The 27,734-nt window shown below is 37.7% G+C and overlaps 1 protein-coding gene across 1 annotated transcript; it reads left to right on the forward strand.

Moving 5' to 3' along the window:
• The first annotated feature begins 4,054 nt into the window (after positions 1-4,054).
• chrnb1l (cholinergic receptor, nicotinic, beta 1 (muscle) like) lies at positions 4,055-21,496 on the forward strand. Its single transcript, XM_059355026.1, has 11 exons — positions 4,055-4,151; positions 6,652-6,785; positions 7,074-7,118; positions 7,535-7,644; positions 9,221-9,329; positions 9,581-9,728; positions 9,840-10,025; positions 11,090-11,313; positions 11,408-11,586; positions 21,036-21,174; positions 21,356-21,496. Exons 1-11 carry the CDS (start codon positions 4,055-4,057, stop codon positions 21,494-21,496), a joined length of 1,512 nt encoding a protein of 503 aa, XP_059211009.1.
• The last annotated feature ends 6,238 nt before the right edge of the window (positions 21,497-27,734 follow it).

The raw sequence follows: 27,734 nt of genomic DNA on the forward strand, positions 1-27,734 counted from the left end.
TTGTAGGTATTCCACAAAATTTTGTAGCCACGTAGGGCACCTGTTGAGTTGAGCTGACAGGGAGGTGGAGGGCCCAAACCTTGGGTCTTTCAACCAGGAGACTGATGTTCATGTTACATTGTTGGAAGATGTATCCACACAGTCGCCCATCAAGTTAAAATGATTTTGTTTTCAGACACAATCCTCTATTAATTGTGGTTTCATTTTCATTGTGATTTGTTTGGAAGAGATTGATTAATACATTTTTAAGAAAAAATATAGACTTATCTATCAAGAATAATTTACATTGTCACAATTATTTCATGGAAAGAGGTAAAAAAAATATTTTATTCCAACTGTATGAGCAGTTGTATACATACAGTCATGGAAAAATTATTATATCACCCTTGGTTTCTTCAATTTCTTGTCCATTTTGATGCCTGGTACAGATAAAGGTACATTTGTTTGGACACATATAATGATAACAAAATAGCTCAAAAGAGTTTAATTTAAGACATGATATCTAGCCATTTTCCATGGTTTTCTTGATAATGATTTTGGTTATTAAACAAAAGGCATAGTGTTTTTTAAGTCTAACCCTGTTATTTTTTATCGAACCTGAAGAGAGTGGTTTTGGTCGCTAAACCTAACCATTTTACGGCATAAAAAACATCTCTAGAACAGCAATTGTGACATTCTGTACAACAGTGGATGTCGGGTGTCATTAATGTGTCCAGGTCATGTGTCAACAACATAGGCTAATATAAAAATGTTTTTTGTAGGGAATTATACAAGTCCTCCATGAGAATATGTTGGTTTTTTAATGTATAAGCTACAGTAAGACTCTATAGTATGTGTGGATCTAGAGATGGATATTCATATTTGGTGTTCACACATAAACACCAAACAAACCAGATGCTATAATGAGCATGCTGTATGCCTTTCATTTCCCTGTGTCAGAATGTGCTGGAGTGTGGCACATGCTTTGTGGATATTTCTGCAGCCATAGTAATCCTCTTGTATTTTCAGCACTAGTGTATGTGTGCCTTTGCATGAAGGCTATTCGGAGTACGGAGAAGCATGCCAACTCAATTCACCAGCTGCACCAATAGCCTGTGGAATTCCCATTATATAGGAGACCTGTGCCTCTCAATTTATCTCTTTCTGGTAGACATACACACACCACATGTCCTTTTTATCTCACATAACACAGGAACACACACCTGCCCTTTTAATCTTGTGTTTCATTTTGTTTTTGTTTTTTTTAAATAAAGATCTAAGGGGAAGATATCAAAGGCTCCATCTGTTGTCAGAATGCTGCCGTGAGAGTTGCGACCCTCGCTTGTCACCTGCCTGCACTGCTATTAATAATCGTGCAAAAACACACACACTGGCATGGGTTACCGGACACTACTGCATGGGCTTCCCTGATATTTCTATGTGTGTAAATACACTCATGCATATATGCAGAGTGAGCTGAAGCATTTGAAGGGTGAAAGTCTGCAGTCACTCTCGAAAGCTCATAGTGGCGACAGTGCTGATAGAGCTTCAATATTATAGACCTGGCTGGCAGCATTATCATATCGTATCCTCAGCTTATTATCTAACACTGTGACCTTGCATGGAGCTGTAGCATTGAGAAGAGAGGCCGCAGATGCATAAAAACAGCCCTTGGTCATTTTGACTGATGCATTTTTACGAAGAGTAGTGGCATGTAAGAGGGCAAGTCTGAGACATTTTTTTCAACCTGTGTCTGATTTATGGCCTGTTTGTATTTGAACTGGAAACCCTGACAAACATGCGGGAGAGAGGATAGTACAACCTCAGATGCAACAGAAGGAGGTAATAGAAAGTAGAGACAGAGAGTAGGTGAGTATTTTCTTATCTTGTGTAACAGACAAAATAACTTTACGGCCCTTGAAATACAGACATTACCTTCATAAAAAGCAACAAGAAGGATCCAAGAAGCAGCGGGAACCAGAGTTCATTCCGAGGCCTTCACCTCATCGATCAAAACACTTGTAGTCTTCACGTCTCAGAACTTCAATCACCATTTCTATGGCAACAACATCCATCTCTATTTTTGTTCGACATGCATCTTTTCTCACCTCAAGCTCACTTCAAAGTCAGTATCAGCACGACTCAGGTGCTCTTTCTCCACTCAAACTCATGAGTTCTATAAGACCTCTCCATCACTATTGACAGCAATCCACTGCTCCTGCCAAGAAGTTCGGTAACTTTTGACTTGCTTCGGCAACTTCATCCTGCAGGTTTTCACTTCACAGCATCTATGGAGCCGGGTGTTTCAGCAGCTCTGATTTAAAATCCCATGCATATATTCGCTTTAATGGCTTAGAGGCCTATTAAGTCACACCATGTCAGCTTTGCTCTGCTGAATTATGTCTTTTCTGCTCTATTACCTACAATGTATTAATATATCTTTATTTTGCTTGTCGTGAACTTTGTGATATCACTAGAATAATGTCAGGGCCATGGACTATTGCTTGTAATTTTAACAATTGCTCATTTTACCTTTCAACCCATCCTTATACTATGATTCAAATTTTATCTTGCAAAAAAGTTATGCATCATTTTTGGTGTTTTTTTTCTGTATATCTCAAGCAGCAAGAGCATTCATTGCACCTGCACAAGCCCCTGCAGTGCAGAACCTGATTACATAACAAAATTTTGGGGTTGAGGAAAAATGTGTGGTTTTGGCTAAAATAACGTTATTTCAGCTACTTGGGTATGCTTATGCAAAAAAATTACTTGGTTAAGTTGAGGAAAATATTGTGGTTTGGGTTAAAATAATTATGTTTGTTACATAACTTAGGCAATTAAGTATTTAATTTACACAGGTAATAAACATCAGTCTTATGGGGTCAATTCATCCACCCCGACTTTGTTGCTCGTTATACTACGTCACCTGACTCATTTGAGGCAGCTCTGCATGTCCACCAACCAACTTTTAAATTCAGAAACCTGTGATCACATCCTAAGTGTTGTTCGTTCTGAGTGTTTTTGTGTTCTGTTGTTGAAAGTTATATGCGGAATTAGTATTTTTCAATCCTATCCCTGTTCTTTCTACCTAACCTTAATCAAGTGGTATTGGTGCCCAACCTTAGTTATCCTAGTGGTTTTAATTTATTGTGTATTTTATCTTGTAAACTTTTAAGATATCTGTACCTACAGCTGCAAAGTATTTAAAATTGGAAAATTGAAGTCAAGTTCTTCTCATAAACTATTTGGACAACTGGACATGAAACCCATTTATGTGCTAGTTCTGCAAAATTACATTAATCTTGTGATTATTTTGAATTAAAAAAAAGTTAAAGTTTGACAACTAATTCTACCATTCTACCGTATATGACACGGTGTAAATTATATCTTTGTTACCAAACACAAAACAGCAAAATGAGAATGGGACCAATTATGAGAGAATGTATGAAGGGATGAAAGATGGAAAAAATGAAAAGAGGTAGAGGTCTATTACATGATGGAGAAGCTGGAGATGCCACTGATTAACCACTCCCACTCCAAACCACCACCAATTATTCTTCGTCTACGGAGAAAGTCAACCACCCAATAAACTCCGCACTCCACTCCGCCCACTTGTTCTCCCCCCTCAAAATATCTCCATTGTCATAACCCATAGTTCATTGCCATTCCTTTACCCCATACCACCCCCTCCACTTCCTCTTCCTCCCACCCACCATCTGAACAGCGCAAACCACAGATTGGCGAGCACCAACAGGTGCCTGCCCCACAGGCTTCCCAGTACAAACACATTCCGCCCTCTCGTCACTCCCAGCATGCGCACCCAATCAGGCCGTGGTTTCACCCATGGAGCCATGGCCACAAAGAGACGAAGGGACAGGAGAGAGAGCTGAACAGTGTGTGCTGCTGATGGGTGCCAACTAGCTGCAATCCAACTGAAGGTGTGCATGCAGCTAAGAGCTAAAAGGTGTATCTTTACAGGACGCTCCATCTAGATCCCAAACTAGGTTGCGGAGGGTTCAAAGCACCTTTAAAGCAAAGAGTCGGGCCTTTGATTGCACATGAAGTGAAAGATGTCATGACTGTCATGATTGGACAAATGAAGATGAGGATGATCATTCATGCGAGGATGAACGCATTTATCATATGCAGCTGCCTTTGTCTCACTTTAACTGGTAAGAACATTTTACTTATTTATTTACTTATATTTATCTTGTGCTTGTATTTCTGCAGTCAATTTTCTCTGTTTTAGATGATGTGAATTTGTAAGTAATATATGTAGCATTCGTTGGCACTAATATCAAATACTTTTTATCAAATATATTGGTCTGGAGCCTTTTAAATTAAAACATACACATTGAACTGTACAGTGACAGAAAGAGATAGAGAGAAAAGGAAAACAAATGTGTTTGACTGACTTTGACTTTGACCTGTGACCCCTTATCGTACTTGGGAAACAACCAAATATCCTGTGCTTGTTGGCGACCCGTGATGCCATTCCTCTGTCTGTCCTAACACTACTACCTATTTCCTGTTAGGCTGCCCAGAAGAGAAATCTTTCCACCTCCATTTGTAAGCATACACCTTAAAATTTAAGCATTTTTGCGCTCAGGATAGCTACAGTAGATAACAAATCTCAGATGCCACATCTCACTGCACTCTGTCAGTCCAGTTAAATTGGTATTGATTCCACCTGCTCTCCTTTTGTGGATAAAATCATAATTACAATTGATTTGCGATGACTAGTTCTTATCGGTGCTCAGCTGAAGGGCTTTGACTTTGACCTTATGACCCCTCAACGGGAGTGGAAAGAACAAAGCTACCCTGCACTGGTTGGTGACCTCCAAGGGGGTTGTGTGGTGTATTGTTCCTGTGCCTTCTTCTACAGCTAGGGCAATTTTACAACTGTATTTCCCCAAAGAGAAGGGCCAACAGCAAGTGTACAGAGATAGAAGAGAGACGCAGTGAGGTGAACCCAATGGAAACAAATCTTTATTCACTTGAAAAGCAAAGAATCAAGACTGTCTTGTTCTGGAACATATAATGAATCATATTAGCACATCATTGTTTGTTAATCAGAGTCTATTTTTGTCCCCGATGGAGCTGGTATCTGAGACATCCCTTTGATCCCATTCCCCTGCTGCATATCAATTACATTAGCTCAGTCACCTTTGCTACCCATCCTACACCACCAGCACCTGGCCTGCTGACTGCTTCTTTTGCATGTCCTGTCTGTCCTTCTCCGTCTTTCCCACATGTTGTTTTGTCACATATTTGGAATGAAAGCCATCATTAGTAGGTATTGAAACACATTTTTTGTGCTAAATACTTCAAATTTAACCTTTCCTTAGAGTGAATGATAGTTAACCCCAATTTCTGTCACTGAGGTTCCTTTGTGATGAACAGATACTGAACAATACTTTTGTTTCACTATTGATTTCAACATGCTATTTGCATAACATTATTAGAATCTAAATCAGAAAGCAGAGTACCAGTCCACCCATACTAAGTATACATGAGCATACAGGGTATATTTTTAGCATGGGTCATCCCAGTGGGAATTGAACCCCTAACCACGTAGGCCTGGCTCACTGATGCACAGAGAACAAACATGCAGTTGTCTGGGTGTCAGTAGCACGTGTCATGTGTTTCGGTTAGGTTGTATTTTATCTCATTGTAACAGCTTTGGTACTTTTCACTAACTGTTGATTTACTATTTAGCTCTGCTTTTGTTCTGCTTTAATTTTTGTTACTTTTTGTGTTAGCTGTATTTTTCATCAATCAACCAAATCAAACTTGCCCTGCAAAAAAAGTTTGGGAACCATTGCTGCAGCATATGAGATGCACTAGGCTTTCTATTATTTCCAATATGAAGTCATGAGACGCTTAGAGCAGTGGACGTAATATAGAAGCGTAATGGTCCATTTTGGGTTGGTAGGGGTGGTGGTGTATGGCTCACCAGACTTTGAACGGGTAGACCGGTGTCCAAGCCTGCGTTTCACCAAGAGTCAATTATGTTAAAGCAAATTCTTGACCTACTTGTTTAGTCGAGCTTTGCTATATTTATTTATTTATTCATTCATTTATTTTTTTATTGACGATTATTTTTTTAGTCTTGCTTTTAATAGAGCTTTAGTTAGTTGCATACAAATATACAAAATATACTATATACACACACACACACATATATATATATATATATTAGTATAGTCTTTAATTAGCTTTTATGATGTTAATGGTGATAATAATCATTATTATTATTATAATTATTATTTTATGATTATTAATCTATTTATTGATTTACTTTTATTAAAAATCTATTTAACTATGAATTGTATTATTTTTTGGGCTGATAGGGTGTGTGTGTGTGTGTGTGTGTGTGTGTTGGGTATTGTGTGAAGCACTTTGTGTTACATCTTGGTTGTATTAAAAATGCTATACAAATAAAGTTTAATTGATTGATTGATGTTAACACTGTTCTTTCACCCTAACCTTTGTGTTTTTTGTTGGGGTTTTTGCAAACAGGACATTCATTCCATCCATCTATACCAACCTCCTCCCTATATGGAGTTGCATTCATTGAATGAAACATATGATTATGTTGGCTCTTGGTTCATTGGATATCAATTTCCCCATCATCATTTTCTGTCTCTTTGTTTCCATCCGTTCTTCCAGGAGCGTCAGAAACTGAGCGGAATCTCCATCGGAAACTGTTTGAGAACTACAACATGAAAGTGAGACCAGCTCGTTACTGGGAGGAGAAGGTGATGGTTCGAGTGGGGATGACCCTCTCTCAGCTCGTCAGCTTGGTAAATACAAATGCATATACATGAAAATATACAGTATCCTTTTTTTATTGTCCTTTACGTGTCAAGTTGGTTTTATGAAGATATGAAAATGCAGTGATATTATTCTGTGGTCCAGTCCCACATTCACACACACACACACACCAGTGGCCAGATCACTGCCGGGTGCAAACCTAATTAGTTTCCATACAGCTGGATTGAAAGTAACAGCAATTTCATACACAACAAGACATGGTGGCTTCGCTAACATATCTCCTTATCTCTCTTTTTCATCTCTCTGTCCCGCTACAGAACGAGAAGAACGAAGAGATGACAACTAACGTGTTCATGAATCTGGTATGAGCATGAAAACATTCATCTTCATCACGAAGCAACACTCTGCCGCTCCGACTCCTGTCTCCTCTCTCTCCGCTGCTCTGTCCTCAAATGGACTTGTCACTTTTTATAACCACAAATTATTTCTTGCTTTATCTCTCTTATTCTCTGCCTCGCTCTTTCATTTCTGTCCCTGGCCCTCTCTAATTAGAATTCAGGACAGTTTGAGTGTTTGTGACAGTTGTGTGTGTCTAGATCAGTGGGACTTAAATGACTTATCAAAGACAGGAGAAGCTAGGATGTAGATGACAGAGACATCAGGGCACCGTAGTAATAATTTCACCTCTTGTCTGCTCCACTATGGCTGTTATTCACTTTCTTTCTTTCTTTCTTGCTGTTTTTTCCATCCCTTCCTTGCTGCCATCCTTCCTTCCCAGGCATGGACAGACTACAGGTTGTCATGGACTCCAAAGGATTATGACAACATTACTGTTTTGAGGATTCCTCCCAACAAGGTGTGGCGTCCTGACATCTACCTCATAAACAAGTGAGTGTCCCATCTGCAGATAATTTGCTAACAGTGCAAACATACACCAGCGATGCAGCTCTAGAGTAAATAAGTAAGTTTATTTGTATAGCACCTTTCCTGAGACCTTAAGACCAAAGGGAGAGAGTTCCAAAGTTTAGGAGCTGCAACCGCAAAATCACCATCTCCCTTAGTCCTAGGTCTGGATCAGGGGACGACCAGCAAATCTTGATCAGAGGACCTTAGAAACCTGCTGGTGATATATGGCTCTCTAATGTAGGTGGGTGACAGTTGGTCGGTCCAACACTTGTTCACAGTTAGGGCTGAAAGACTAATGGATGGATTACTATGACATTTTGCACTGACATTTACTATCCCCACAGGATGAATTCTAATGACTTTAAGTGCCAACATGAGGGTGACATTTGTGGTTTTGAGTGAAATATCTCAACAACCATTGGCGGACTGCCATGCATGTGTTACAGAAATTCATGTTCCCCTCAGGATGAATAGTAAAAAGTTTTGTGATTCCTTGACTTTCATCTAGTGCCATCACCAGGTCAAAGATTTGTCCAGTCCTCTGGTTTATACCATAGACGTCACTCATAGGTTTGTGCAGAGCCATTGTGAGGCTGTGTGGTGGCGGCTCTGGCTGTCACCATCTTGGCCATGCCTGACACTTCCTCACTCTCACTTTGTAAAATGAATGGCATTCCAACAAGTCCTCCAAACCACACCACCATGTATGTTGTTTGTTCCACAGGAGTGTTTCCTGAGTTAGTGTATAACTATAACAGTCAATGTTTTAAATACATGCTCAACATCATCAAACAGTTACAGTTTGGTTAAGTTTAGTAAACAAAACTACACTGTTGGACTTAGGACAAGAAAGTTTGAAGAGTTATTATGTCTTCACATACATGTGACGTGGTTACTTTCATGAGTATGTATGTACTCTGTCACTCTTTAAACTATGTTACCTCACTGGGGTCATTTTATTTTATTAAATTATTATTTATCTTATTTTATGGGGTCACCCAGAAAATGTGTGTGTTGTTTTCCATGAAAACAAACTGAATGAGTAACAAAATTAATCAAAAATATAGTAAAAAAAACATTGACAGGGGTAGAGATAATAATTTTAACCTGTACAAATCTCCAACTTTACCTCTAGAAACTGAACTACCCTAAAGAAGGATCATTTTATTGCTTCTTAAATCAGCACAAAACAGTTTTCAGCTGTGCTAACATAATGCTCAGGTGTTGTGAGAATCAATGAGCCTTTCAACACTATAAACATGGATTAACACAATGTGCCACTGGAACACAGGAGTGATGGTTGCTGACAATATACAATAGATATTCCATTAGAAAATCAGCTGTTTCCAGCTTTAATAGTGTTAACAATGTCTAAAATGTATGTCTGTTATTTTAATTTTTTAAAATTGTGCTTTTATTTAAAAAATTAGGACATTTGTAAGTGACCCCAAACTTTTGAGCGGTATTGTATATGCTATCAAAGCTGTAAGAAATGACCAATATTTAGAAAAACATGAAAAATAACCATTACATTTGTCTTTTTAATTTCTCCCTCCAGTAATGACGGTCAATTTGACGTGGCTCTGTACGTCAACGTCTTGGTTTACAGTGATGGGACAGTTAACTGGCTTCCCCCAGCTATATACCGCAGCTCCTGTTCTATAGAGGTATTGTCTTTTCAAATCAAATCATACCACTGCTACAGTGAATAGTGAAAATGTAAATCCCTCAGTAATTTGTCTCTATGTGGTGTATTTTCTCTTGTGTTTGTTTCCTTTCTTCTGTTCTGGTTCTCTTGTTAATTGAGATGAGTTGAGCTTAGGAAAGATAAAGTATCGCTTTTATTATTTTCATACCTTCATCCCAAAATATGTTTCTTTAAAAACCGATGTAGCAGTTTCTGATCTCCACTCCACAGGTGTCGTACTTCCCATTTGACTGGCAGAACTGCAGCATGATTTTCCGCTCGTACACCTATGATGCCTCTGAGGTGGACCTGCAGTACTTTCTGGACGATCACAGCCAAGAGATTCAAGAGATTGTTATAGATGAGAATGCTTTCACTGGTTGGTGCCTACAGTGACTTCTTCCAGAACCTTTCATCCCATTTTTTATAATATATCCATTGAAAATAATAAAAAAATGCACACATATTATTTTTTACCTTTTCTCCCCAGAAAATGGAGAATGGGCCATCTGTCACAAGCCCTCCAGAAAGAACGTTAAGGACGACCTGTACGAGGACATCACCTTCTACCTCATCATCCAGAGGAAGCCTCTTTTCTACATCATCAACATCATCGTGCCCTGCATCCTCACCAGCGTGTTGGCTATTTTTGTTTTCTACTTGCCTCCTGGAGCAGGTCAGCACATTTGACATGTCCTGACACTGTGACTACACATCACAGCCAAGATGGGATGTAGGAAGGGAAAGTGCCCCTTGATACACGTGTCTAATGTCATGGCAAAAATCATGTGTCCAATATAGACTACTTCAGGGCAACCTTGTATGGAATGTATTGATATATTCAGAAAAGTGATCTTGGTGAGGAATCTACCTAGTCCATCAGTTGCCAGATTTCCAAAAGATGTCTCATTGACATTGTGTGTGTGTGTGTGTGTGTGTGTGTATTACATGAATCACCATATTAATCATGACAAAGTTAAATAAAAAAAGTTTTTTTCTCCTTCAAGAAGCTCACATTATTATCCAACAGCCATTCCTACCATGGTGTGTGTGTGTGTGTGTGTGTGTGTGTGTGTGTGTGTGTGTGTGTGTGAGAGAGAGAGAGACAGAGAGAGAGAGATATTTGGTTTGCATGTGGTTTCCATTTGTAGTATAGTCAGATTAGAATTGACCGATAACAATTGAGCAGGCTTTGGTTGACTGCATGTTAAAAGTCTGTGTGGAGAGCAAAGGAAGTGGAACACATTAGCCGAAATGCAATCTCAGAAACCATTACCTATTGGCTGACGATTGGCTTTCCAGTAGCTGAGCTAACCTAGCTACTTGTGAAACAATCCAGTCATGGACATCATCTCACAACTCCATTCTTGCATCTCAAGTTGCTAATCGGACTGCGTACAGTGACTGGCGCATGGATGAGGAAGTCTTGGCCTGGATATCTATTATCTGGAAATCCGCTATAGCTACACCAGAACCCCAGAAATATTGCTGTCAGACCAATAGCCAATGGTTCTGAGATTGGGTCAACGGAGTCCTAAACTCTTTTCTTTATCTCCAACAAACACTTCCAAACATGCCTTTTTATTTTTACATTTTTAAAGATAGAGACAATTTTGTGGGTCTCTCCATAACAATAGGACACAATGTCTTCAAAGGTTGCCTTTGATGACATAAAACAAAAGTCAGCAGAGTATTATGTGCTGCTTTGCTTTTATAAGTAATTCTGCCTACTGTTTGCAGGAGAGAAGATGACTCTCTCCATCTCCGTCCTCATCGCTCTGACTGTCTTCATGCTTCTGCTGGCTGACAAGGTCCCCGAGACTTCCCTCGGCATCCCAATTATTGTCAACTACGTCATGTTCACCATGATCCTGGTCACCTTCTCTGTCATCCTCAGTGTAGTCGTCCTTAATCTGCATCATAGGACACCCAGCACACACATCATGCCGAACTGGGTTCGAAAGGTGAGGTTTAACAAATTTACAGAGAACCCATCTAATCTATTTAAATAACTCTGAGAAACCTGATTTCGCTGATTTCTTTACCTCACATTTACAGGTATTCATTCATATCCTGCCCAAGTACATCGGCATGATGAGGCCGAACCCAGAGGAACCTCTGTTGAAGGAGGAGTCTAGTGAGGATTCGCCCGTCCAAAGCTTCAATGGCAGGCGGCCTGGAGGAGAGTACTTCTTTCGTAAGATCAACCCTGATCTCGTCCTACCCTGGAGAGGCAGGTAAGGAGCCCCCACACCTGTCACCCGTACTGTCAGAAGGTAATATTTTGAGACACAAACACACTGTGGTCCCTCCTAAATACGCACCGTTGTACTGTTGAGGGCAAGATATGCTTTGGCATATTTTCTTGTCTTTGTTTTGGTGGTTGTTGGTTGGTTATTTGTCTTCTTCAAAGTTACCTGGCAGTCTTTTAACAAGCAGTGCTGCATAATGCATCATTTATAACAACCCTTGTCCCACTAAAAATGCAGTTTGTTTTGCTTTCTTTAGAGCACTGGAGCACTGTAATACATCATTGCTTTTCATCACTTGAGTGCAAAGAAAACAAAACCACTAAATGCTGAGAATGAGCCAATGTAATGGGAGCTTACAATGAAGCTTAAACCTTGGAGTGGGTGAGTGTGTGTGTGTGTGTGTGTGTGTGTGTGTGTGTGTGTGTGTGTGTGTGTGTGTGTTGGATTAGACACCAAAGATAAACCAAGCTCTTGTGTTGAGTTATTGAGGTAGATACAGTAAACTGCCAAAAAGGTTATAGCGCCTATATTCTTACCTGTCAGAGACTGTTAAACACCGGAGACCTGAAGTAAAACCCATCACAGTCATTCATCCTGATTCAGCCTCTTTCTAGGCTAAGATGTGCTGATCCGAACATTACACTAGCGAAAAGCCATTTCTATTAATGTTAATAAAATCCAGCGCAGGCATGAATCTTCTTTTAAGAGTGTGCCAAAGTGTGAATTTGGGATCTGATGCCAGGGTAGCTATAATAGTAAAGTACACAATATACTAGACTTGGCAGAATTACAGCCATCACCACAGCAGCTCAGAGAATCTTTAAAGACACTAACAGTATGTTCACTTCTTTCAGTTTCACATCTTTTATACCATATTTGATGCAGGCACATGAAAAGTACAGACTAAGATTAAAAAGAGGGATTAATGATTCGACTGGATAACATCAAATGGAGTAGACTGTCATTTATAATTATTATTAGTAATGTAGTATATTCGTATAGTATATAGTGTTCTGGTATTTTTTGTTTTGTTAAACCTTGATTTCTAAATTTTATGTTGGTTCAAGATATGTTGGATCCAAACACCACTTAACAACCCGATGGACTGTTGTCATTTTGTCATTTTCACATTACCACATAAGCATTAGCTTAAAATAAAGCTCTGCTTAGTTACAGACATTTGTTTCCAAGGTCCTATATTCTGGAAGTCCTATTGTTAGAGCCATTTTGTATATTGTGGAAAAGCTGATAATTAATTCAGATTAGTAGTTCATAGTTCATAGTTCTTTATTAAGGTTGTAAGAATGCCTATTGGTTTATAGGAATTGCACTCTTCTTATTGGCTGAAATGTGTGTAACGTCATAATTGCTTACTTTGCTTTAATTAGGATTATGGAGACGAGGAGAGCACACTAGTTTTTGACCGTGCTCATAATTATTATTATTTTTGGATTGCTGCAGTTTATTGTTTGTAATGCTCAAACGAAAGGTTTTCAATAAATCATAAGAAAGAAACTGTGGGATTTTTTCGGCTTAAGACACGCGTCAACTACATCCTCACGCTCCATAATTGAAGTGTGCGTTTCAAGTAAAACCAGACGGAGCCACACTAACGTGTCGTCTTTTCTTTTTCTTTTTCCTGTCTTTTAATTGGTCACTTTTATATATATATATATATATATATATATATATATATATATATATATATATATATATATAGAGGTTTGTCTTTTTTTTATGTCATTTTGGGTACAGTGAGCTCTTGTTGTTGAGAGTTTTTCTGTACAGCCATTTCACAGATCTCCTTAAATCAAGCAGTGTATGTAGGACTGTAATGCCTCTTTCTATTTTTCTGTAGATGGAATTGAAGTTTCTGTATCTGGTGCTCCTCTGTCTGTTCATTGTTCTGCTTCACCCACTGTACCACACACTGGGTCTTTAGAGACGCGACGTTTCAAAGAGCTGAGCATAGGATGAGTCACTATACTGTATATCATTCTGTTATCTAAGATGCTGCTTCTAACTGTGCTGTCACTCCAACCATGCTGGCTTCACTCTGTCTAATCTGCCAGTAGGCCTCAGCCTTGCCACCCAGCCCTGGCATCATAAACAGCTCCACAGTCCTCTGAACCAGGCCCTTTGCTGGGCATCTCTCATCCCGTTCCAAAGGCATCATATTCAGCCCCAGCTAAGCCCCACACCCGCGCCCACAGTCGCCAGGACTAAGCCTCTGTTTAGTTTGGACATTAGGGGGTAATCCAACAGAAAGGAGGTGGAGGGAGGCTGAGGAATAGATAGGGGTAGATGAGTGAAAGGGAAGACCGGTGATGAGTGATCAGGGCAAAGGAAGGGGTTTGTCGGTTTAGATGTGAAGGAGATGTTGGTCCAGTACCATCATCCAGTCTCTATTGTGTAGTCTTTTCCTTAATTCATCTCTCTTTATCTTGTTATTGTGTCAGAGGGCTAGTTAGAAGCCAGGTGCTTCCATCATGACCACATTTATCAGAATTCTCTGCACGTTTGATGATGCTTGCATGTGTTTATTCATATCGTTGGTATATCTGCCATGGGTGTGAGTGAGTACACAGTTGGTATTATGAATGTACAGTACAGGCCAAAAGTTTGGACACACCTTCTCATTCAATGCGTTTCCTTTATTTTCATGACTATTGACATTGTAAATTCATCAAAACTATGAATGAACACATATAGAATTATGTACTTTACAAAAAAGTGTGAAATAACTGAAAACATGTCTTATATTTTAGTAAGCAAAGGGTGGGTACTTTGAGGAATCTAAAATACAAGACATGTTTTCAGTTATTTCACACTTTTTTTGTCAAGTACATAATTCCACATGTGCTCATTCATAGTTTTGATGCCTTCAGTGAGAATCTACAATGTAAATAGTCATGAAAATAAAGAAAAACACATTGAATGAGAAGGTGTGTCCAAACTTTTGGCCTGTACTGTATTACTGAGTATAGGCATAGCCATGTTAATATTATATACACAAACCCTAATATGTAATTGTGTAAGGGTGTTTGTGTTTCTACGCGTCACAGTGTGAGGGGCTCCATGTATCTGCAGAAATGAATACAAGCTGTGGAATGTGAATGGCATGCAGCGTGTAGAGCAGCACATAGCTGAGCCCTGAGCTGTGGCCACAGCAACTTACACTCAGACACACATCCACCATTCCTACAGGAGCTCCTGCTCGCTCATTTTTATTGTCCTGCAGTCCATCTGTTGTCACGCAGTCTCTCTGGGAGTCTGATAACTTGTCCCGCTCCTTCACTGACGCCTTCCCCTCTCTGGTGCCGAAGGTTCTGCACATTATGAACACAATGTACACCTCATATACGCTGCATACATGGACTGCATGTAGGTGAGACATGTCCTGAAGTGCCAATCTGACAGGTGCACTGCAGTGTCATGCCAGACTCCTTCAGGAGGTGACACATAGAGCTCTCTTTGTCTTCTTAATAGGCTCCTGTGTATTCTAACATGAAAGCAAATTAATGGATAAGTGAGCACAGTAAAGCAGATTGATGTGGAACACCCTGCCTGACACAGTTAAACATGCCACATCAGTAGCCATTTTTAATTTAATTATTTTTTTAATCTTTTTTCAACAGCATTCGGTTGAACTGTGTGCGTGTGTGTGTGGTTGTGGGAGTGGGTGCACATGTGTGAGTAAGTAAGTGTATATGTGGTGAATATGGCATAGCTTGTCTACCTGCACTCTATATTAATTTGTAATTGATTTTTTTTAATTGTTTGTTTGTTTTTCTGTGTTCTGTTTTGTTTTTTAACTGTAATTATGTATAAACATTGTGAAGCACATTGAGTCTGCCTTGTGCATGAAATGCGCTCTATAAATAAAGTTGAATTGAATTGAATTGATGTATAAATGAATGAAAAATGTATGTATAAATTCAACCCCAACAAATACTGGACTTTTGTGGCTCATATCAATATACTCTATCATTGGATGTGATAATCACGCCCCCAGCCCCTGGCGTAAGTGGTTCATGGTTTGAGACCAGCAAAGTCTTGGTGCCACTCTGGAACCAGTTTTCCTGGCCAAGGGCCAGTTCTTTGGCAGTCAAAAAGCAAGGAACTGGTTCAAGATTGGGCACTGGCTCCGGCCCTGGAACTGCCTTGGTTCCAGAAAAAAAAAGGGGATATCAGTTTGTGCTGCTTGCCAACAGATTATAAATTGAAGCGCAGTCTGCTGTATGAACTATGTGATGACACAATTTCTAAATTATCCAAGCATATTTTTCTACATTATTTTCTATTTGAAAAATAAAGGTTTTCATCTGACAACATTAAGTCCAATACAGATATATCTGTGATAGGCTCATATCGAAATAAGGATAATAATGCACACACAAGACAAACGAAGTCAATAAGTCAATAATCACAAAAGACTTATCTCAAACATACTGGAAAAGATGCACTCTGTGTTCCGTCTTACCGTAACCGGTAACAAACAAATACATATTTTGAGGAATTACTTGCACTTGCACCCAGGAGAACGGGGTCATGTCCCGTGTGAAATAAAAAGTAAATTACTTTTTAACTTCTGTGACTCACATCACCCTCATAACTACTTCACTTCCGGCATTTTACATACATTGATTTTCCTTTTTAAACTGTCTTTTATGACGCCTTACCAGGACGTTTTTTGACCTAAACCTGTCAGTGGTTTTGTAACCTAAATTCACAGCAACTGCAGCCTTTTTTTTTGCAATCATGAACCGTACGTGTATGTATAATGACGTGTGTGCTATTTTTAGAACGCCCCGCAGTACTGTGAGCCAAGCTCATTTTGACAAACGCTCATATATTTTGTTATGGGTGGTATTGAAAAACTATTCTGTGGTTTAGGTTGGAAATCATGTTGAACCATGCCCTGGTTGAAAACCTTGCTTTAGTGTCTATTTCACTCTAAATGGGACCATAATTTAAAAAATCAACATTATGCTGTATTGAAGAATACTTGAGCCTAATGATTGAGACCATAAACTCATGAGAAAATGTTTACTAAGGACATAAATCAAGTAAAATGTAGGGTCATTTTCTCACAGATTTCTGTACAATCAGACATCTTTTTCCATCCAGTGGAGTCGCTCCCTGCCATGATTCTTTAATTTCAAAACGTTTTTTCTGTAATAGAATTAAACAGTCTACTTTAAGGAGTACAACAATTGGAATAAAAAATGGCTATTCCATAGATTTATAAATCATATTTTTAAATAGACAAACATCAAATAATTAACCCTTTATCAGGCAAAGAACTATATTTGGTAACTTCAGGTAATAATTCGAGAAAAAAGTTGCAAATTTGCCGGATTAAAGTGGCAATTCTACGAGAAAAAAAGTTGCAGATTTAAGAGATTTAAAGTGGCAAATCTGTGTGAAAAAAGTTGGATTTACGAGAAAAAAGTAGGGCAAAATCAGCTTTTTTCCCCCAGATTCACAACTTTAAATCTCATGAATCTGCACATTTTTTTTTGGTAGATTTGCCACTTTAATCTCGTAAACTTTTTTCTCAAAATATTATTTCCGTATGTTTTTTTCACATTCTAGCAGTATGTAATATCCTCCAATATTCTCTAGAGTTGAAATTTGGAATTTGCAAGTATTTCAATGAGTGCCCTATTAAGGGTTAAGACAGGAAAAATTACTTTTGCAAAAAAGATAAAGATTTCAGCTGACACTGAGGGTATGCAAAATACATTTACGTTTTACAAGAGGTGAGGGGTGAATGGGGTGATGGGAAGCACAGGGCAGCAGGAGGAAGTGGAAACTCTAGCAAATAGTTAACACCCTATTTAAGTGTTGGCTTCAACCTGTGGAGCTGTGGTCAGACACGAGTTTCTGTGACCTGACCTGCTATACGAGAACACTATAAACTGTTGGTTCAATATTTATATCAGACATAAATAAATTGAGTATATAATGATAATAATAATAATAAGTGCTAATAGTAATAATAGGCCCTCTTAATTTCCACCTGATCATCTGGTTGGTTAATATAGACTAAGATAAGATAAAATAAGCTAAGATAGAACTTTGATAATCCCAAAGGAAATTCTGGTTCCAGGTTGCTCCAAAGTTTCCAAAACAATTACAAAAACAACCACAATATAGGATAATATAAGAAAACAATGAACAAAATAGGTAACATAACATTTTAATATAAATATTATATAATTATATAATATAATATAATATAAATATAGAAATATAAGAATAACAAAACAGTGACAGATATATACAAATGTATTGCACATGATGTTAATACTTTACAGACATAGGATAATATAATATATTTTATTAGTAGTGGTAGGTTTTTGTTTCTTTGGAAATGTATTTAGAACATATGTATATTAAAACAAATTTTAAAAAAAGAGAGAATTTTGAAAGACAAAATAAATTGTCAGCCTTGGTCCATGTTCAAAAACAAGTGAGAAGAAGTACAAACTTATTAAATCTTCCTTTTCTAGAAGTTATTAATAATTCATTCATTAATTATTTAATCACCTATACACTTGTGACTTTTCCTTAAATTTGTATTAATAATCTAGTTATTATATTTTATCTCTATAAATGAATTATCAAAAAAATACACAATTCAATTCAGTAAAATTAGTATAATTATTATTATTATTATTATTATTATTGTTATCATTATCTTATTGTATAAATTGTCTAAATGCCTCAGATATCATTTCAATTTTTTATTTACTTATGGTTGAGCAGTTACGCACAAAAGCATGAAGGCACTACAAGAACGCTGTCAGGAAGACTCTCTCTCTGCTCATATGTTTTGGTTTATGGAACAGCTGTGTAAAGGGAAGAATGAAGGGGTCAAAGGTCACGGCGTCACATGAATGTTGACCCACTGTTGTGTCAGTGTCACCCCTGTGTCAGTGTGCTGCTGCTGTCACTCAGTGTTCAGAGGAGCTGCATTAAACACAGTTTGGTTGTTAGTGTTTAGAGGGCACACAAGGGCACATACTGTATGTTATGAAGCAACAACAATGACACCCACGTCTGTCCGTATGTCCTACATTAGACAGCTAATGTCAGCTGTGGTTTGTTTCAGCTGAGGTGAAAGATGCTGTGCTAGTGACTCATGACATGTGCAACATAAATCTGAGCTTATTGAGCATTTGTGAAGGGTGTTGCTGCATTTTTTAACTTCTTCCAGAGGACAGGCACCTAGGTTTTAGCATGACAGCCTCAAATAAGAATGTGTTTCTTTGGGACACATCATCTTACTTTGTCCATTTATTCACTGTCATTAAAATAATAAGACTAAATAAAAAATAAATAACAAAAATAACCCGAAACTGAAAACACTTTGTATTTTTTAATTCATACTTTATGCCAATGCAATATGCAATATTTACAACGTGTACCTTTCAATACAATTTCCCATATTAATATCCCCATATTGTAACATTGATTCACATCTCTGTACATGTTTTTAGTAGCCTCTTCCCTGCATCATGATTGTAATTTGCATGTTCTTATAACTATGTTTCCTCTATTTCTATTTCACTATTTGTACAGACTGCAGGTTCTTATTTGATGCCTATGAATGTGGCAAATTGTCAAAGAAGTGATGATCTTAAAGGGGTAAAATCACATGATCTGATCAACTGAGGATGTAGGCGATTTTACCATAGGTGGCTGGCGTCATGAGGAGATGATTTAGGCAAAAAAAACAATTTTCACAAAAAATTACTTAGGTGATTATTTTAACCCTTTATCGGGCCAAGAACTATATTTTGTAACTTCAGTGGATATCTAAATGAGGTCCCCATGTCTCTCTGTTTGGTCGTAGAACCACATGGATTTCTTCCAGCTAATCAGCAAAGATCAGGCTACGTTACAGACAGTGACACCATGACATCTGACCAATCAGTATGATAATAATATAATAATATTAACTTTATTGACCTTGACCTCCAATGTAAAAATAAAAAAATTTAGGAAAAAAAATACATCGTACAGAGTTATTCTTCAATTACTTTGCAAATTTACTAGATTAAAGTGGCAAATCTGGGGCGCCCCGGTAGCACACCTGGTAGAGCGCGTACCATAGAGGCTTTGCCCTCACGGGCGGGCGGCCCGTGTTCGGGTCCGACTCGGAGCCCTTTCCCGCATGTCTCCCCCTCTGTCTCCCCCTTTCACTCTCTCTCCCACTATCAAATAAAGCCTTGAAAAATGGCCAAAAATATCTTAAAAAAAATAATAAATAAAGTGGCAAATCTACATGAAAAAAATTGCATATTTAAGAGATTTAAAGTGGCAAATCTGTACAAAAAAGTCGCAGATTTACGAGAAAAAAGTGGGAAAAAAACAACTTTTTTCGCGTAGATTCACAACTTTAAATCTCATTAATCGGCGGGAAAAAAATTCTAGTAGATTTGCCACTCTTTTTTTTTTCAAAATATTACCCCACTCCCCGTCCGTATGGTTTTTTTTTACACATTCTGGCTGTATGTAATATCCTCCAATATTCTCTAAGGTGGATATTTGGAATTTGCAAGTATCTAAATGAGTGCCCTATTAAGGGTTAACAGTGTGACGATATGTATGTTTGATAAGTGATATAACACAATTTACACACGTTAAACAATACTACATGGCCCTCTAACACAAACATTTGTCCAACAAGATATAACTGTTAGATTATTAAGTACAGACATTTTACAGTGTATGTAAAAGAACCAGCTCATAGCAGAGAGGTGTGAAATATTTTGGAAACTTGGATAGAAGTCTGAAAAACTCAGAACAACACTAAATTCCTGAACCTGGTCTCACAGGAATCTGTGAAATAGCCACGGATTTGCTTAACTCAAAATCCATGGAATAGCCACGGAATCACTCAAATTTCTGTGAAACTGACACGGATTTCGCTACAATGCAACTTAATGACAGTCATATCCCGTGGCTATTCCATGGATATTTTTTCAAATTGGTTTGTTCCAAGTCACGTGACTTTCAAGGTCCCGGCGGTCAGAACAAAAAACATGGAGGACAGTTCTCTCATTTTTAGTGAAAAAATCAATATTTTGACTTAGTTTCTGCATAAAAATGGATTTTGATTACATTTCTAGCGAGAAATATATGTTTTATTTTCTAAATATTCACTCAGTGAATGTACATAATCACTTTGTATGTTGGAATAGCCACGGGATATGACTGTCATTAACTTGCATTGTAGCAAAATCCGTGTCGGTTTCACGAAAATTTGAGTGATTCCGTGGCTATTCCACGGATTTTGAGTTAAGCAAATCCGTGGCTATTTCACGGATTCCTGTGAGACCATGTTGAAATTCCTTGTTGCAGCCAATTTCAGTATTCCAGTGGCCTTTTATCCCCACTACATTCCCTCTTCTTTGTTTAAGGTGTGAGAGCACAGTGCACCTCCAGCGGCTCCCGGACACTGACAGCTACTGTCTGATCCTCCCTCCCAACCTGAAGTCAGCCATCGCTGCCGTGACATACATGGCCGAGCAGCTAAAGAAGCAGGACACGGACGACACGGTGAGAAATGTGCACAACAAGACACACGCTGTCGGGCAGCTTGTTATCCAGTCTGTGAGCGGCTCCCGAGCACAGAGTGTTCCAAACATGCCCCAACGATGTTCATGTGTCATTGCATACATACAGTACATTGCTGACTCAGAGCTGACGGTAAGTGCTTTTGTGTGCGTGTTCCCTGCAGATGACAGGAGACTGGCAGTTCATCGCACTCGTGGTGGACCGTCTCTTCCTGTGGTTGTTTGTCATCATCACCACCCTGGGAACTCTGGCCATGTTCTTGGATGCCAGTTTCAACTACACTCCTGACAACCCCTTCCCATAGCAGACACATAAATACAGTCATGGGAAAAAATGATTAGACCACCATTGTTTTCTTCAATTTCTTGTTCATTTTAATGCCTGGTACAACTAAAGGTACATTTGTTTGGACAAATATAATGATAACAACAAAAATAGCGGTAACGCTTTATAATAAGGTCCTTAATAACCATTAATTAACAAGTAATAAGGCATTGTTCTCGCGTTGGATCCGGTAGTTGCAAAAAGCATAGTTAACTTATAGTTAACTTATAATAGATGAGCAATAAAGTATATTTTAAGGTAACGCTTTATATTAAGGTTCTTGTAATAACCATTAATTAACAAGTAATAAGGCCCTTGTAAGTCCTTACAAGATGCTTATTAACATTATTGTGTGTTAATAAGCTTATATAAGTGTTAATAATGGCATTACAAACACCCATGACCCACCCATTATGTCTTTGCCATGCCTTTATTAATCTTATTTTGCTTGCTTATTGATATTAAAATAGGTAACGCTTTATAATAAGGTCCTTAATAACCATTAATTAACAAGTAATAAGGCATTGTTCTCGCTTTAGATCCGGTAGTTGCAAAAAGCATAGTTAACTTATAGTTAACTTATAATAGATGAGCAATAAAGTATATTTTAATATCAATAAGCAAACAAAATAAGATTAATAAAGGCATGGTAAGACATAATGGGTGGGTCATGGGTGTTTGTAATGCCATTATTAACACTTATATAAGCTTATATACACACAATAATGTTAATAAGCATCTTGTAAGGACTTACAAGGGCCTTATTACTTATTAATTAATGGTTATTACAAGGACCTTAGTTGAATTTAAGAGCTGATATCTAGACATTTTCGCAGGTTTTCTTAATAATAACCAACATCATTATCAAGAAAACCATGGAAAATGTCTAGATATCAGCTCTTAAATTCAACTCAATGAGCTATTTTTGTTGTTATCATTACACTGTAAAAAAGATAAACAATAGCTACTCAATAAAATTGAGGCAACAAATTGCATGCAATATTATTAATTAAATCTAACTAAGTTACAAGTTGAGTAAATAACAACTTAACAGGAAGTGCCTGTCAATTAAAAACGGACTAATTCTATTGTGTTGGATTCATTCAAAATTCTCTTGATTTAAAATTACATACACATAAAGATTATATTTAATGTGGTCAAAATAAGTAGATTATATCCCAAACATTTTTATATTAAAGTTACTTAAACAACTGCCTCAAAATCAAGGATGCATTTATATTTAATACATTTTATCAAATATATTAAGTAAAATGAAATGACTACAGAATAATTACAGCGTATATTTGTCCAAACAAATGTACTTTTAGTTGTACCAGGCATTAAAATGAACAAGATATTAAAGAAAACAAGGGTGGTCTAATCATTTTTTCCATGACTGTACATTATGTGGCTTCTTCTAATTGGTGATGTCTGACATCACCAGATCTAACTTTCCATAAATACCTTAATACTTATTCCATATTTCTGTTATCTGATATGTTTGTTACAAGAAAACATGTCCTGTTTGCATAAGGTGGAACGATGTACACACAACCTACTGTACGTTATAACAGGATAGTTGTAGATGTAGTAACACTCACTCTGGTTTTACGTTATATGTTGTCTAAAATATGTATTTAACACATTTGATATTCACTATTTGAGTCTAAAAGATTAAAATACTTTTTGTCCGAAGTGACACTGTTTGCGCTTTCTCTGCTTTGTGGAACCTCTAGTTTTCTCTGCAAGAAACAGTTTACACCTATTTATACAGTCTATGGTTTACACTTAGTGGATGTTATGTCAGCATGTGGCCACTAGAGGGCAGTAATATAATGTCAAAAGATGTGAATCAGTGCTGTAGAAAGTGCATATCTCTATGCATATGAACATAAAAAGGTCTTGCACTAATGTTCTGTTGGGAAGGCCTCTCTCTCTCTCTCAGATAAAAGCAATATTATTATGTAATGTAAAATACTACACATGTCTTTGTCAAAGTCTGTGAGTTGTTTTACTACTTCCCTCCAGTCATCTTTGAACACTTACAGAACAACACTGTTCAGATTGTTGCAGTCTTTCAGGGACACTTTGTGGACCTGCTCTATTTTTATATCTCATGTAAAAACTTTATAGTACCGTACAGAACTTTTGAACCCTAAAAATAATGAAAGAAATAAAAATTACTACTAGTACTACAAAACATTTTTATGTGACTAAATGCTTTAAAAGTTAATATAAATATTAAAACAGCCAGCTGTTGGTCTGGTTGGTCTGACACAGCAACAGAAAGTACTCTTGTTTAGAGGCCACAAATAGCCACAAATACTTCTTCTCTTGTCCTTGTGACTGTGTTTGTGTTTCACACTGACAAAAATTTGGTCAGATGATTGCAGATGCCTTGAAGCAGACTTCAGAAAGTCAATAATCTTGTACAGAATTGACCTATTTTGGGTCAATGCGACATTGGCACAATGCTGGCTTAACCTTATAACCTTACCCAGTGTCCAACGTAGAGTCACCAACAAAAAACAAGACAATGGGCTAATGTTAATATTATGTATGCATGTATCTTTTTGCTCTAGGTAGTTGACTTGTTAATGTCAAGGATGGATTATTGAGCAGTTTTAAAAGGCAGACCACAACCACAAAGAAAAAAGGAGACATAAAAAACTACAAAGAGAAATAAAACAACCACAAAGAGACACAAAACAACCACAATTCTATGCAAATCAACTACAAAATGACAACAAAGAGATGCAAAGGAAAAACAAAATAACTACAAAGAGACAAAAACGACCACAAAGAAACAAAACAACTTTAAAGAGATATAAATTGACCAAAAAGTGATGCAGAACAACTAAAATGAGACACAAAATGAACCCAGACACACAAAACAACTACAAAGAGACACAAAATGAATGCAAAAACATGCAGAACAACTACAAAGAGAAATAAAACGACCACAAAGAGACAAAAACAACCACAAATCCATGCAAATCAACTACAAAATGACGACAAAGAGATGCAAAGAAAAAAACAAAATAACCACAAAGAAACAAAACAACAATGAAGAGAAATACAGTGACTAAAAAATGCAGAACAACTAAAAAGAGACACAAAATGAACCCAGACACACAAAACAACATAAAATGAATGCAAAAACTAACAAAACAGCTACAAAGAGACGCAAAACTACTAACAGAGAAACAAAACAACTACAAAGAGAAATACATTGACCAAAAAGAGATGCAGAACAGCTAAAATGAGACATAAAATGAGCCCAGACACAAAACAACTACAGGGAGACATAAAATGAGCCCAAAGACACTCAAAACAACTACAAAAAGACACAAAATGAATGCAAAGCCTTGCAAAACAGCTACAAAGAGAAATAAATTGAACAAAAATAGATGCAGAACAACTCAAATGAGACACAAAATGAAACCAGGCACACAAAACAACTATAAGAAGACACAAAATGAGCCCAAACACACTCAAAACAACAGCAAAGAGACACAAAACAACTTCAAAATGACACACAATGACCATAACAACTCAAATCTGAACAAATTTTATTTCATTACACATTCTTCAAATCTGTTCACCATTCTTACACATCCCAATTAAAAGTTTCCAAAGCCACCCAACAGTGGTATAATAAGGACAAGGTTCATCCAGTATTGCATCAGTGCTATATTGACCCAAACTGGGTCAATTCAGACTCTAAAGTGATTTTAGTCCATATGTTCATAACTGATTAGGTTTGTCTTATAGTACAGAACATTCTTGACTGTAGCTGTTTATAAGCTCACTGAGGTGCAGCATAAAGCCACAAAGTCTGTCTTTGTATTTGTTATGTCCAACTGTCCAAATATGTTTCCACCCTGTATGCAGCACTTGCCAAGCTCTTAGGAGAAGAGTGAGTCCACAAGACCAAGAACACAATCTATTGGCCCCATCCTGCTGCTGCTGCACAAAGGCAAAGTCCTGTTGCATAACAAGACTGAAGGTGAAAAGACAGCGGACGTGTAGAGAAGGGCGCCATCCCCCTCATTTGTGCACTCGGAGCTTTTCAGGGAAAAGCCGTGGGCCCAGCGTGTTTTATTGCTAATGCCTCAGTGACTTCCAAGGGCACTTAAAGGACTTCAATCATTGGATTTGCACTCCACTTGCTCACTTCAGACCCAGAGGAGGCCTCAGAAATGGGAGGGAGAGCCCCAGAGAGAATGTTGTTAGTGCCCTTCTTTGGGCTGATTTAGCTGTTTTCTTTTCCAGCTCCGATTGAGCGTTAAGCAACGGCTAAACCAGCAAGACAAATGTGTGTTTACGCTTTAAAAAAAGAAAGTAGTAAAAGGGAGAGGGGGGAAAGAGCAATGTTCTTTTTGTGTTCTTTGCAATCCAGGTCCTGGGTGGAAAAGCAGCCAAGAGGACATCAGATAAATCAGGTTACCCATGGCAGCAGCACTGGTAGGCTTGGGCCGGCCCTTGATCTTCTTCTTACTCATCTTCCTCTTCTACATCTCACGCAGCACTTTGTGTGGACCTTTCATACCTTTCTACCGTCATCTTTCACATCCTACCTTGATCCTAAAAGCTCTTTCAACCTTCCAAACAATCCTCTCCTCCTCCTCTTCTTCCTCCTCAACCTCTGTATCAAAGTGAATCCTTGAGCTATGGGGTCATTCCTCCCCAGCAACAATGGAGTATGTGTTGGCCTCAGCAGCTTAGACTTGAGGCCTATTACACAAGCCTGGATACAGTAAAGGGGAAAAGAGTTATAGTGAGAAAAAGAGGTGGGTGAAGATGGGGGGAAAGGGCAGAAATGTGAGAAAAAGAAAGAACTGAGTGGTGGAAGAGAGGAGTAAGAGGTTCGAGATCCAGCAAAACCTCATTACATTTTAAATCGGTAATCCACCAAGTAGGTGAGCACATTCCCATTAACCTGGCAGTGGGGTTAACTTCCTTCTGGCTTATGGGTTATTACTTCCTCTCCTATTGCTGTGGGGCTATTGTTTAGCAACAGTGTGAAGTCACACACTGCGGCGCCAAAAGCCTGACCTCTGATACAGACAATGCTTACTATTGTCCCTTTTTTGCCCATTCACTGCAGGAAAGGGCTACAACTGGCATGTTAGTGGAGCTAATGGAACAAATATATTGTGAAATATAAGAACGTGACATAAAAATGGTCACCTCCAATTAAAGAAACATTGAATTCATTGGTGAAAGGAGTTGCACACATATTGCATGGATCTTAAAAAAAATGCATGGAATAAGTAAACACTTTGTATTATTGCAAATATATAACACAAACATATAATTTAATGTTTTGATGTTTTGGATGTTTTTTCCCTTTATTACTTGCTCAACTCACTTGGCAATTTTTACAAGGATACCACTACATCTGGTTTTCAAAATAAGATGCTAACAACGGTAAATACAAAATACATATATAGAAATAAGATTACAATGATTAGATTCACAAGATGTGTCCCTTATAAAATGTATATAAAACACCACAAAATTGTGATGAAAAGTCTTTATTCATTGATTTTATGAGTTGCTGGTTGAAAATTGCTGACTAATACATTTGAGATGAAGACATCTCTGGCACAAAATCAAACACTTGAATTAATTTAGAGATTTTCCAAAGTCCCATAGTTGTTGAAATGCCCCTTTTTTTCAAACACTTGAGGTGCTATAAAAACACATTGCTACATAAATCCTGAAAATGACTGACATATTTCAGTTCAGGACATCTCTGAAAATCAAGCAGTTTTACTGTACGTATCAATTTCAAGGTACACATTTTGGATATGTTTTATATTTATTTTTTATTTATTAGGGACACAGGTTACTTTTATTTGGAATCCTTATGAATACAATCAATGTCATCTCATTTGCATTTGTATGTTACATTTAGTCTTGTCAACATCTTATTTTGAAACAACCAGACATAGTCTTGTGTGTATCCTAAGAGGCAGGCATATTCTTCTTCTTCTTCTTCTTCTTCTACTTCTTCACATTGAATTCAAAACTCTTCCCAGAATTCATCAGTCCTCTCTCCTGCAGCTCTTTCAGCTCAGTGTATGAGGTCAGAACCACACCCTTCTCTAACCTGACTGGAGATTTTAAAATAAGTTCAGCATGTAAAACTGTATTCCTAGTCACCGGATTCATGCTTTATTATAACAGCACCCATTGTGCCATAATATGAA

This window comes from Centropristis striata, chromosome 17 (genome assembly GCF_030273125.1).
Source record: "Centropristis striata isolate RG_2023a ecotype Rhode Island chromosome 17, C.striata_1.0, whole genome shotgun sequence".
NCBI lineage: Eukaryota > Metazoa > Chordata > Actinopteri > Perciformes > Serranidae > Centropristis > Centropristis striata.